Source organism: Spea bombifrons, chromosome 2 (genome assembly GCF_027358695.1).
Source record: "Spea bombifrons isolate aSpeBom1 chromosome 2, aSpeBom1.2.pri, whole genome shotgun sequence".
In the NCBI taxonomy this organism is placed as follows: domain Eukaryota; kingdom Metazoa; phylum Chordata; class Amphibia; order Anura; family Pelobatidae; genus Spea; species Spea bombifrons.
The window spans coordinates 47,740,638-47,755,157 of record NC_071088.1 but is presented as its reverse complement, the minus strand read 5'-3'; the positions used below and the strand labels follow the sequence as shown (position 1 = coordinate 47,755,157).

General features: G+C 40.5%; 1 protein-coding gene across 1 annotated transcript in view; it reads left to right on the top strand.

Annotated features, from left to right (window-relative positions):
- Positions 1-14,520, top strand: part of LOC128475320 (copine-5-like) — an 84,072-nt gene that overhangs the window by 46,821 nt on the left and 22,731 nt on the right. The window contains exons 13-17 of the mRNA XM_053457809.1: positions 906-959; positions 1,225-1,286; positions 1,703-1,749; positions 1,968-2,149; positions 2,524-2,651. Coding sequence (XP_053313784.1) covers positions 906-959; positions 1,225-1,286; positions 1,703-1,749; positions 1,968-2,149; positions 2,524-2,651 — 473 coding nt within the window. The remainder of the gene's footprint in view (positions 1-905; positions 960-1,224; positions 1,287-1,702; positions 1,750-1,967; positions 2,150-2,523; positions 2,652-14,520) is intronic.

The window sequence follows — 14,520 nt, the reverse complement described above, 5'->3', positions numbered from 1 at the left end:
ACATTTTCTATCACATCTGCCCACTCTCTTCTTTCCTCCAAGTTATACATAATGAGATCTTAGTCGTTCCACAGAATTTTCTGTCCTGCAAACCACATTTTTCTGGAGATAGGGTCTCCAGTGGTGTACACAATAATCTAGGTGACCAGAGAAGTGGCAGAACAATTTACCTCTTCCTGCTACTAATGCCTCTAGCTATATGTTTTTTTTGGACACTTTATTGCATGTTAACCTTAAACCAGTGTAGTTACTAGGGATTTGAGGACTGCATTGGGAGGCGGGTCCCGCGGGTCCCACCAAAAAACTTGCGGGCGCGAGCAGTCTTGCTGGGGCTGCGGGCGGGAGCGGGCGGTCAGGCACTGACCCTTACAGTGTCTCCTATCTTGCTCCGCCCAGGAACAAAACGGAGTCACGTGATGTCACGTCACTTCCTGTGACTCCGCCTTGTTCCTGGGCGGAGCAAGAGAAGAGACGCTGTGAGGGAACAACTCGAGGGCAGCCTTGCGGGACTGCGTGGGAAATCAGGTAAGGAGGCGGGCGTAATTGGCCACAAATGTGGCGGGAGTGGGCGGGATTGGCCACAAATGTGGCGGGAGCGGGCGGGAGCGGAACACCCACATTGCGGGAGCGGGATTAAATACAGCGGGAGCGGGATTAAAAAAGCCGTCCCGCGCAGGGATCTACTAGGGATTAAACCATGAGACATCGCTCCATACTCTCTCCAGTGCCAGTTTGGGTGCTACAGTATGCAGCAGCTGACTGGATATGACAATTACTTGTATTTATGTCCTTGTAAAGTGCCAGGGCTGTTGCTCGTCATTCCCAGTACTTCCCGGAGTTTTTGTTTTAATGGGTTTCTACATCTAATGCCTGTTGTTTGTATGATCATCATCTTCCTCTTTTAGGTGATTAATCCAAGAAAGAAAATGAAGAAGAAAAAATATGTAAATTCAGGCACGGTAAAGACTTATCTTCTACATGTGTCACTTCTCCAATACCTCTCGTTTCATCTTTTCTTTTTATCTCATTCCCCCTTACAATGCATTAGACTTTAAGCCTCTTGGGTTTCCGTTTCTCTATGATTTATTGTATATATTGGCAACTATATTTTTTCCTCTGCTACTCTTTATTCATTTTATCATGATCTCTTTTGTCACCTGGGGATTTCTCTGGCTCTCTCCTTACCACCCATACTTTATTCATGTTTTACCTTCCCTCTTCCAGGTCACGCTTTTGTCTTTTTCTGTTGAGTCTGAGCACACTTTTTTGGATTACATCAAAGGAGGGTAAGTGTATTGAACCGCTGAGTATAGTAGATAAATGAGTCCAACTGCTGAATAAAAAGGTTCAGATAATAGACAATGGCAACTTTTATGAAAAAGTAGGGACAGTGTAAAATCTTTTTTGAAGGCTCTGGTTAATAAATGCCAAACTATGAAGGAGCAAAAATGATCTTACAGTGAACTACTGTGGATAATATGATTCATGTTTTTTTTATAACCTTAATGAGTCGGAAATATAGGAACTACTGTTTTCATTTATCTTATACAGTTACAGTATTCAGTACTCCAAGAAGGTGTATCTTCCCTAGCATATTAAACATCTAAATAGTCAGCTCTTTAGAGGTTCTGGCACACACTTTACTTCATACAATTCTATTGCAGGTCTGGCTTTAACCTCTGCTCTCTTTATTTCCTTTTAGAACACAGATTAATTTCACCGTTGCCATTGACTTCACAGCATCAAATGGTGAGTGATTTACACAAGTGCTGTTCATCTGTTATTCATACATTTGTCCTTCCATTGTTCAAGCCAGCCTACATACTGCTAAACTTTTTCTATGACTTTTCACTTCTTTCTTCTTCTGTCTCACTTTTCTTTTTTTTCTCTCTGTTGGCTCGCTCTCATGCTCTGTGCTGCCTCCTCTTCTGTCCCTCTTCCTATCTTCTTTTATTTCTTTCTCTCAGGTAACCCCTCTCAGTCCACCTCTCTTCATTATATGAACCCATATCAACTGAATGCCTATGCTCTTGCACTGAAGGCTGTAGGGGAGATTATACAGGATTATGACAGTGACAAACGCTTCCCGGCACTTGGATTTGGGGCAAAGCTCCCCCCAGATGGGAGAGTGTCCCATGAATTCCCCCTGGTGAGGACCCTAATTTCACTAGGTGTCTCACAAGTTGTCATCCCTATGTTACACTTCTCTTTCTATCATTCTTTTCCTATCTGTAAATCTTTTTAGCTGATTCTGTCTGTCTGTCTGTCCATCTGTTCCTGTGTCTACTTAAACTTAATTTTTGCCTCAGCTACATCTCCATACTGATCCCAGTTATTTTTTCACAAGTCTAACCCTAGAATGATCCTTCTTTTTGTCTTACCATCTCCACAGTCCTTGTACTAATACGATATTACCTTTTTTTATTATTACCTCCGTCTTCCAAATTCCCATTCAAACCTTACATCTGAGCTCCCTTTTCTTCAGCGACACTAACTGTTATTTGCTTGTAATTTCTGCCCTAGAATGGAAATGTGGAGAACCCACAGTGTAATGGAATTGAGGGAATTTTAGAGGCTTATCACAAGAGCTTGAAATCTGTGCAGCTTTATGGCCCTACAAACTTTGCTCCTGTGGTGAACAGAGTAGCCAGGTCTGTATAAACATTTGTACCTTACAACGTCTTATATCATTAGTATAATCTGGTTCTGATTGTTCCATGGACATCCCTTGGGACCTTGCAAAAAGGCCAGTTTTATATGTGTGGTTTAAAACAGCACTGCTACAGAAAAAATCTTCTGAAGTGTCTTCTAGCTGATGTAGCATTCTGCGTTATTGTCCAATGTATGTTGGAACTAGGAAAGGAACTGGAGTGTGGCTGGAATTATCATGTCTACAAGTGGAATTTAGTCTACATATTGGAATTATTTAACAAATGTTGAACGTTAGTCATAAAATCCCTCTTCTGTTTCCTTTATAAATAGACTTATATTGTCTAAGTTAATAAGCAAAATTCTTTCAGCAGTGACATATTAGTATGATACAGAAGCCTGTAAAAATGAGTTTTCTCTGGTGATGATCTTAATGAGTATCTCTGCAAATCGATAATGAGCACGGTATGCAGTATAATGACATTAAATAACTGTGTGCACTGATAATGAAGACATTATGTGTAATTACATGTAACAATTTTATATATATATATATATATACACATATATATATATATATATGTGTGTGTTTGTGTATGTATATATTTTATTGCATATTATACAGCAATAATTATAATGAATTATTAATTATAAAAATAATTATTGTAGTACTGTACATTAATTTATTTAAAATATTGCATACAATGACATAAGTACTCCTATATTTGGAGTGGTGGCCTTTCATCATCGAGGTTGTAAATGTTGCATTATGCAATGATGCAGAATTTCAAAAAACAAAAAAAGAAAGAGACTGTTAAAATCTCAGTTTATTCTGAATGAAATAAAACAAAATTGTTATTGAGCAGTAGTGGGGAAGTCAGATCACCCCCAATACAAGCAAATACTAAATAGTGAAAAGGAGTTCACTACCCTAATCAAACTAGTAAGCACTGGCTCCCTAGCAGGAAAGTATATAATTAATCTCACCGCCAACCAGGGCCGGTCCTACAATGGAGCCGACTGGGGCAATGGCCCCAGGCGGCACTTTAGAAGGGGCGGCACTTTGCCGCCCCAAGCAGATTTTTTTTTTTTTTTTTTTTGAAGCGGAGGAGAGAGAGGGGCGCCGAGTGGTTTTCGCTTACCCGCTCGGCGCCTCTCTCTCTCTCCTCTGCGGCGAGTCTCCCTGTTCGGTCTCGGTGCCGGCTTGTAATGCAGAGCGCCGGAAGTGACGTGAATTTCCGGTGCTCAGCATTACAAGCCGGTACCTTGGCAGAGCAGGGAGACTCGCCGCAGGACTGTTTAAAGGTAAGTACCGGGGGGGGGTAGATAATGGGGTCGGCGAAGTTTAAAATGCCGCCCCAGCGACTTCGCCCCAGGCGGCGTTAAGTCTTCGGCCGGCCCTGCCGCCAACCTAGTCTTGGCTACATCATAACCCCGACCTCTCTACGGATAGGGAGCGTAGGTCCTAAGAGGTATTTACAAATTGCGCCCTCAGCGGTGTGATATAAAGTTAAATCATAAAAGCATCCAACTTCATATACCCCAGCTTCAGCAGGGGTATAGTGAAAATGCCGGCTCTTGGCGCCAGATATTTATAGCCATATGTATCATCTTATTGGTTCCCCAAGGAGGATTGTCAGTGACCTCATGGACATGTGACCTCTGACACTCTAAAACATCTATTCTGCATCAGTTCCATAAGTGTCACCCTGTTGGTTCATTGTAGGGCATTTTCTTATACAGTATTTTTTCAGGGAGTAAATATTATTGCTCTGTGCTAGTCCCTTTTTTCTTCAAAGGTAAGTACAGATCAAAGTAAGATTATACATATGCCTAATCATCACATCTCTCACACAACATGCGTATCCCTGGTGGTTCCCATAGCACTCTTGTAAACTGAGGAAGATGGAAGCTGTATTATTGATTTACGGCTGATCTCCTAGTCAAAATCTAGATCAAGTTACTGAGGAAGTCAAGCCTGAGAATATACATTGTTACACAGTGTCAATTGCTGAATGAATACACATTCAGCGAGGCTTATATTCGGGTTATGAACGAAAAGTGAGGGGTGGCCTATAGAAAAAGGTCACACTGCAGCAGGGTTCAAACACAGCACACAAAAACCGAGGAAATATAACAGAGAAGAGGAATAAACTCCGAGCAAGGATGACCTAAAATAGAACATCGATATGTGTTATGTAAAAATACGTACTTAAAAAAAGGAGGATGAATATACTTACTAGGCAGTAACAACAGAGATCTTCAAAATACTATAATAGTGTAATACGTTCCAATGTGAAAGTAAAATAAAAATAATGGAAATGCATTCACAAATGTGGCTCCAATAATACAGATGGGGTAGGTTCCGAAAATAATGGTGTTTAATGTTGCAGTAGGAACAGTAATGCAGTGAATGAATCCAAATGCTGGTAGAACAAAAGACAGGCCTATTCACGTAGTAGTCCAAGGGGAATAGAGTCCACACCGCTAGAAATGAACCTGGCATACAGACCGCGTCCAGTGTTTGTAATGGAAGCTGCCTTTGAGTAGTGCTTTCAGATTAGATTTAGCACAGCCGGGTGGACACCTCTCTCTCTCTCTCTCTCTCCCTCCCCAATAGGATCAGAAAGAATCAAAGCGTTTCATCCAGGAGACTTCTTCAGGATTCCCTGTTCTTCTCTGTTATATTGGGGTTATACCTTATCGAGCATATCACCGAAACTGAGTAATCAAGAACCGAGACAGAAGATATTTAGAGGTGGAATTTAAGCAGAACGAATAATGCAGAAATTAAGGGGGCCACCATTTTAGTCAATAGTGGGTTTATAGAAAAGGGGTGAAATTAAATTATTTGTTCATCCCAGAGCGGGATAATGTATAGTGTAAATCCAGGGTATTTCTTTCTGGAGAAGTTTATAGTGCCAATAACCAACTCTTGGGCCAGCTGTTATCAGTTCAATGCCAGTGATGCAAATCTCACCAATGCTGTGTTTTACTAACATGCCAGGGCACCGCGGTGTTGATATTCTGACGAATCAACCCAAGGTGTTATCTCTGAACATACATTGCATGTTTTTATGCAAATATAACCCCCCTGAGATCCATAAAGCTTTTGTGACTATATGCTGGACTAAAATATGGTATCATCAACACCATCTTGTCTTTGTCGAATATGGCTAAAAGGAAAGAAACATTAAGGTGTGATTTATTATTTTTAACAACACAGAAGCTCTGAAGAAGTTTTTTAATTCATTTCTATGGCAATGACTTGCCAACACTTGTTTTGTTTTACATTTGTTTAAATTTTACTGGGCTTTCAGTACTTGGAACAATCTAATGCTGCTTTTAGTTACAAAGGTTGTACGTTCAACAAAGCAGCTAAATCAGCAGTTTTAAGACTGACACAAAGATGGTTATATGTTGGCTACTCCGTTAGATGGGTAGTTTTGTATTCTCATCCTACTCATTTCACATTAAATTGAATTTAAAGTGTAGTCATTCTTATTGTGTTATACCATGGATAGGAAAAACAGGATGACCTACTTTCAACTTGCAATGCATTATACATGCACAAGAATCCCAACATTTCCCATTTACAGTTTTCAACTGTGGTGTCACACACAGAATATTCCCTGTGAGCAAAGAACGAGATGTCAACCAGACAGTTTTCTTGTAATATAATTATGAGTGACATGTGCAAGTCCAGTGATAATATTACAAGTACTTCTCCCTATACGCTGCCACTAGCAATACCCCCATCCTTTACCAACTATACAGCCACTAGGCATAGTTATATCTCCTTCATAACCTCAGTAATTGGCCTATTGCTAGCATTGATGTTAAATAATAAATGCATTATTTAGAATTGCTTGCATTTTTTGCTTTATTACAAACACAATCAGGATATATATATATATGTATTTTGTATTCTTAAATTGTCTTTTATTGAAGTGCATGTGTCGGTTTTCTAAAGTTTTAGATTTTGTTGCTCAGTATACAGAATAATTCTATGTAATTTTGTTTGTAGATTTCAAAATAATCTTATGCTGTAGATATACTTTTTAGTGTAAGCATTAAGTGTGGCTTGACAAAATGTAAAGGATATTGGGATGATGGCCTACCTATTTCTGCTTTGTTGTTAAATACGTGTTTTATGTATACTAAAATTTCTTATATTTAAGCAAGTTATCTGGGGGTGGGGCAGACGCATTATTATACAATCTGCAACCACCAGACAAACCCAGAGAATGACAGTTCCCACAGAAACCTTGTAGTGTTGCTGCCACTGCATGGGATTCTGGTAGGGGTGAGCAAATTAGGTTAACAATGATCACCTTTTATATCCACTTTATACATGGACCCCTCGGAGCAAATGTCCGTTGTACTAGACAGCCTTTACACAGAACTCGGGACAGAGGTGCAAAAGCCAGATTACCACTCATGCGATAAACCAGTATCCAACCTCATCCTGGTGAGTCCCATTAAGGACGAAACAGCTGTCCATGAGTGGTGATCTATCTTTTAGCCAATTTCCAACCCAAGTACATACATTTCCCCCAAGCCTATTTATGATAATTTGTAAAGTAACCTTTTGTGTGGAACTATATCAAATGCCTTAACAAAGTCTTAATAGATCACATCTACTGCCACTCCCAGATCTATATTTTTACAGACTTCTTCATAGAATGCTATTAGGTTGGTTTGACAATACCTGTCTTTCACAAAACAGTTGCTGATTTGTGCTAATTATATTATTTTTTTTATTATATTCAATATGTATTCTTGAATGTATGCCTTTAGCAACCCTTTAAATACCGTATTTGACCGAATATAGGGCGCACCCCCCCCACTTTAAGACTTAAAGTGGGGGTGCGGCCTATATTCAGAGTTTAGCGCAGGAATGCGCAATTCGTAGCTCCCGACGCCCGGGACAGGCAGGCAGCAGGGTTAGGATACAGAACCCCCCGCAGCCCTGCAGAGGACCTGCATCCTACTCTCCGATGCTCTTTAACAATCTCCCTTGCCGGCACTTCCCACGGCGGAGGTCCCCTGCCGGCCCCGCCAGATACCGGGAGTCTGCTTTGGTAACTCTATGGGTGGAGGGGGCACATCTTGGGGGCAGAGTGGCAGCATATCTTTGGGGGGCGACAGAGTGGAAGCATGTCTCGGGGAAGGGCAGGGTGGCAGCATATCTCGGGGGAGGGCAGGGTGGCAGCATATCTCGGGGGAGGGCAGGGTGGCAGCATATCTGGGGTGGGCAGAGTGGCAGCATATCTCAAGGGGGCAGGGTGGCAGCATATGTGGGGTGGGCAGAGTGGCAGCATATCTATTCTATGGGTTTTTTTTACTAAAAAAAATTTCTTCTGAAAAGCATCTAACTTTTAGGGTGCGGCCTATAATCGAGCCAATAGGTAATTTCCCTTCTATGGATGTCAAGCACACAAGCCTTTAGTCCCCGGCTGAGAGTTTGATTACATTTTAAATATGGGCACCACATCTGCCTTATACCAATCTGTGCCTGACATGAAAGAATCCCTAACGATCAAAAATAGTGGTCTGGCCAGAACTAGGCTTAGCTCCCTAAGTACCATTGGGTGTATACCATCTCAGATAGCAAAGAACCAACATTTTCCCATTTCAGATAGCAAAGAACTAACATTTTCTGTTTTTAGCTTTAAAAAATTGCAATTAGTTTTACTCTCTTTAGCAATCAGTTTCCCATTTTCCAATTTAGCCATTTTAATTGCCTTTTTTGAAGGCTTTGTTGGCATCTTTGTACTCTATAAATGATGCTGCTGATCCTTCACTTTTATAATGTTTGAATTACATTTTCTTGGTTTTTATTTTCTGTCTTACATTACTGGTAAGCCGCATTGGATTTATTTTGCATCATTTGCATTTGTTCCCCAAAAGTATACAGTAGTGGCCAAAAGTTTTGAGAATGACTTCACAAACTTTGCTGCTTCAGTGTTCTTAGATATTTTTGTATCAGATGATACTATGGTATACTGCAAGCATTCCGTAAGTGTCAAGACTTTTATTGACAATTACATTAAGTGTATGCAAAGAGTCAAGATTTGCATTGTTGAGCTCTCTTTTTCAGGACCTCTGCCATCCTGGCATGCTGTCAATGAACTTCTGGGCCACATCCTGACTGATTGCAGCCCCTTCTTGCGTAATCAATGCTTGGAGTCAGAATTTGTGGGTTTTTGTTTGCCTACCTGCCTCTTGAGGATTGAACCACAAGTTCTCAATGGGATTAAAGTCTGGGGAGTTTCCTGACCATGGACCCAAAATGTCAATGTTTTGTTCCCTGAGCCACTTAGTTATCACTTGTGCTCCATGCAGAAAAAGGCATTGTTCATCACCAAATGATGTGTTGGTACCATTCTTTATTCATGGCTGTGTTCTTAGGCAAAATTGTGAATTATCCCACTACCTTGGCTTAGAAGCACATGGGGTGAACATGAATGGTCCCAGGATGTTTTTTCTGTTGGCATGACACAGGACTGATGGTAGCTGTGACCAGTAGCGCTCACCTTGTCTTTTCTGGATAAGCTTTTTTTTAGGATGCCCCAAAGAATCGGAAAGGCGATTCATCAGACAAAATGACTTTACCCCAGCCCTCAGCAGTCCAATCCCTGTACCTTTTGTAGAAATCAGTCTGTCCCTGATGTTTTTCCTGGAGAGAAGAGGCTTCTTTGCTGTCCTTCTTGACACCAGGCTATCCACCAAAAGTCTTTGCCTCACTGTGCGCGCAGATGCACTCACACCTGCCTGCTGCCATTCCTGAGCAAGCTCTACACTGGTGGCGCCCTGATCCCTCAGCTGAATCAACTTTAGGAGATGATGATGGTGCTTGCTGGACTTTCTTGGGCACCCTGACTCATTCTTCACAACAATTGAACCTCTCTCTGTGAAGTTCTTGATGATCCCATAAAAGGGCCCGTGAAGCCCTTTTTATGCAAAGCCATGATCACAGCACATGTTTCCTTGCAGGTAACCATGGTTAACAGAGGAAGAACAATGATGTCAATTGTTATTCTAACTCAATCAGCATAACAGAGTGATCTCCAGCCTTGTCCACATCAACACTCTCACCTGTGTTAATGAGAGAATCACTGACATGATGTCAGCTGGTCCTTTTGGGGCAGGGCTGAAATGCAGTGGAAATGTTTTTTGGATTTAGTTTATTTTCATGGCAAAGAGGGACTTTGCAATTGATTGCAATTCATCTGATCACTCTTCATAACATTCTGAAGTATATGCAGATCTCCATCATCTAAACTGAGGCAGCAGACTTTGTGAAAATTAATATTTGTGTCATTCTCCAACTTTTAGCCACGACTGTACATTGATGTGTGTAATTTTATAATGTGTACACATCCCAGTGTATGTGTTCAAAGATATCCTTAGCCTGTCACAGTTGGCTCTTCTAAAATTAAGTGTCTTGTTGGAGTAGTTACCAATTTGCTATTTCCAATTTATCTTAAATGAAACCATGTTATGGTCACTATTTCCCAAATGTTCTCATACTTGGATGTTTGAGATAAGCTCCTCGTTGTTAGTAATTACCAGATCCAGACAGGCATTCATTCTAGTTGGGTCCTCTACTAATTTAGGATTCACATATAGACAAACCCCTCCCCCTTTTCTAGTTACTCTGTCCTTTCTAAAAAAGTGAGTTAACTTGTATAGTAAGTTTATTGACCATTCATGTGTATCATCACCCCACGTTTCTATGAGACAGATAAAATAATACTGTTTCTCACCAATATCTCCATCTTACCTATTTTTTTTCCAAGTGTCTTGCATTTGCCAAAAGACATTTTAGATTATTCCCATGTTTGGGTCTTCCATTGACAAACACTTTGTGATCACAGGTTTAGTTTTATGTACCTCCTTATTTTCTATGCTAACCCAACCACTGACCTCACCTTATAGTCCCAAAGATAGGCCACCCTTTCAATCTAGTTTTACAACTTCTCTATTTATATCTTTGCCTTCCCCCAGAACCCAATTTAAAAACACCTCTATCCCTCCTCTCCCCTAACACTGCACCTCCCTCATCATTTAGGTGCAGTCCATCCCTTCTGTAGAGACTGCTCAGTGCTCCAAAAACCCAAATCCCTCTTTCTCATACCACCTTCTCAGCCACACATTGAGCTCCCGCTGTCTCCCTGATGAATTGCGTGGTCTCTGGTATTCCAGAGAATATCGCTCTGGTGGTCCTTTTCTTAAGTTTCTGACCTAGTACCCTAAAACTATTTGTAAAGGACCCCCCGCCTGCCATTAACTTTAGTACCAATGTGTACCTCTGGATCTCACCTAGCCCCTCCAGCAAACCCATCTCCACCCTCCTCTACACTGGCCCCATCAAATGTCTGCTCAGTAAGCTTCTCTCCATGTTACGGTATATACGGTATATGCAGTATGTGTTATACGTTACATATTAACCATAGTGGCATTCACTTATTACAGGCTGCTAATATTGGGTTCAGATTATCCAGTACATTTCAGTTTTACTATATATACTGGTGAAGGTCACTCGGTTTGTTTCTGTGTTAATACTCAGCAGATGTCAGTGTTATTAGTCTGGGGAGAGCTATAGAGATAATGATTTGCTTGGACTCCAGTAGATTTCAATATAATTCTTATTGGTCTGTTGGGAACAGTGTCATGTATGTGCTTTGTTATATTATGTATCTTGGCTATAAAATGTAAATGCAAAACTACCCCCAAAGTAATTATTAGTCTGTCGTTAATATATGGTTGTGGACTACATAACTGCAAACAATTAAAGCTGCTAAAATACCTACTACTGTTAATGTCTACCAATTCATCAATATTTTTCTGAATAGATGTTTTAATACAATATTTGGATCCATACTTAGTCGTAACCAAATTAAGACTAATACTGTAGGAAGATGTATAACATATTAAATAATGCCCTCTATGTTTTGATTGCCAAGTTCCCAGTATAAATGAATAACAATAAAAACTGTTTATGCGGCAGTATGTAAGGAAAGTCTTCAAGTACCTATAATTATTGAATTTATTTTGTTAATCTATTTTTTTATATATCCAGCACAATTATTAGGTTCCCTTAGTTTAGAGATACACCGTAAAAAAAATGTGTTTTTTTTTAGAACGACCAATAGAGTCGCTTGTACAGACCTTTAACTCTTGGAGCGGGGAGACCATGGCCAAGTTGAGCCATCAGAAGTTAAAGGGCCGTTTGTGTCTATTGGCTCTATTGGTCACCTGCAGGGGCCTCCTCTGGCATCAACCAATTGGCTAATGCCAGAGGAGGCCCCTGCAAGTGACCAATAGAGTAGTTTGTACGGCCCTTTAACTCCTGACGGCGAACCTATGGATGTCTGCTCCCTACGATGCTGCGTATATAAGGTAGGCCAGATGGGGAAGGGACCAGGGATTAGTAAATGAAGACGAACACGAAGATTCTTCGTGTTGTGTCTTCATCCTCGTATACTTCATCCTCGTACGTTCGGTATTCGGGCTGAACAACGAAAACGCACCCTTCGTGTTCGTTTTCAGGTTCCCCCCAAATATGAATGCACAAGTCTAATAATGGCTCTACGCATAAGTGGTAGGGAGCAGGACTGGGACTGTAGATGGGAGAGAGAGAGGGGTAGAGGGGAAAATAATGATTTGGTATAGGCAAATGAGGAGGGAAGAGGGGAGGGGTGAATAAGAGGAGAAGAGCAGAGTTGTTAGAGTGAACAAGTGTGTGTTAGTGCATGCTGTCGAAGTGTATTTTAATATAAGTGTATGGTGTTAGAGTGTGTGTTAGTGTAAGGGTATGGTGTTAGAATAAGTGTTGTTATAGCCGGCATATGGTTTTAGACTGTATATTATGGTATTAGCATGTGTTTGAGTGATCTTATGGTGTTAGCGTGTGAGTTAAGTTTATGGTTATATCGGTGAATCTAGGGTTAGTGGCCCCTTGGAGAGAAATTAAGAATTTGTGGTTAATCTATGGTTTGCATGTTAGTGTTTGTATTCATGGGGGAAGGAACATTATGCACCTGAGGCTCACCAATTAATATAGATTGTTCTTGCCATTGTAACTGCCCCCTTTCAATGTACTCTTCTGGATTAATGAGATACAGACAACCAGCTGCATTTGTACTTGGCCTTTGTAATGCCAAATCTCCTCTACTGCAGTGTCCAAACTGGTCAGAACCTATTTAAAAAAGCTGCCAGCAATCCCCCCCAAAAAACTAGACAACAATCAGCAGAACATGAGCCTGATTGTTGTAACTGTGGTGGTAAATTTGGAATTTTTGCAGATGCAATGCTGTGAAAAACATATTTGCCCCTTACCGATTTCATCTATTTTTTGCATATTTGTCACACTTAAATGTTTCAGATCATTAAGCTAATTTGGAAGCTAAGCCACAGAGATAACACAAAATACAGTTTTTGCAAATGATGCTTTCATGTATACCATGAAAAAAAGCTATCCGACACTACCTGGCCCTATGTGAAAAAGTAATTGCTCCCTTAGTTACTAAATCAACCAATTAAATAAATCACTGGGCACACTCAGGCATTATTACTGCCAGCTCAGTTGACTCTAACATCAATTAAATAGAACCTGTCTCGCAAAGTGAAGTAGGCTAAAAGGCTTCAAAAACAGCACATCAGGTCGCGATCTAAAGAACAGATGAAAAACAAAGTCAGTGACATCTATAAGTATGAAAGGGTTACAAAGCCATTTCTAAGGCTCTGGGACAATTATATACAAATAGAGAAAACTTGGAACAGGGTGAACCTTCCGAAGAGTGCCCTACCTACCTAAAGCGCATTGATGACTCATCCAGGAGGTCATAAAAGAAGAAACACTAGAATGTAAAGAACTGAATGCTTCACGTGCCTCAGTTGAGGTCACTGTTCATGATTTCACAATAAGAAAGAGAATGTGCAAAAATGACATCCATGGGAGACTTACATGGCAAAACCCACTGTTGACCGAAAGGAACACAAAAACTTTTTTCACATTTTATAAAATCTCAGCAACCCCCAAGACCTTTGGGATAGTATTCTGTGGCCTGATGAGTCAAAAGTGGATTTTTTTGGAAAACTTGTTTCCCATTACATCTGGCATAAAGTTAACAACACGTTCCACAATAAAAACATCATACTAACCGTCAAACAATATGGTGATAGTGTGATGGTCTGGGGTGCTTTGCTGTTTCAGTATCTGGGCAACCTGCCCTAATTGATGGAAACATGAATTTTGCTCTCTACCAGAAAAATCCTAAAGGAGAATGTCCAGCCAGCAGTTTGTGCCCTAAAGCTCAAGTGCAGTTGGGTTATGCAGCAGGATAATGAGCCCAAGCACACAAGAAAGTCCATCTCTGAATGGCTCAAACAAAATAAAGGTTTTGGAGTGGTCTAGTCAAATGACTGACGTGAATTGGAATGAGATGCAGTGACATGACCTTAAAAGGCAGTTCATGCTCAAAAATCCCTCCAGTGGGTCCAAATTCCACCATAGCAAAAATTATCATTGCCAGTTATCACAAACATTTCATTGTAGTTAGGTTTAGGGGGATAATTACTTTTTCACAAGGGTGATATGGGTTTTTATTAACTCGTTACCCTCAATAAATGAAATGGTCATTTAAAAGCTGCATTTTGTGTTTACTCATGTTGTCTTTGTCATGTTAAAATTAGATGATCAGAAACATTTAACCCCTTAACGACCTATGACGGTCCAAGCACGTCACGCAAAAATGGACTTATAATTTTCTCCTTACCCATTTAATGTCATTAACTATTATTTACCAAGAGGTAAAGATATTTTGAGTTAAGTCCTTTTAAGCAAGGATACCAGGGAAAAAA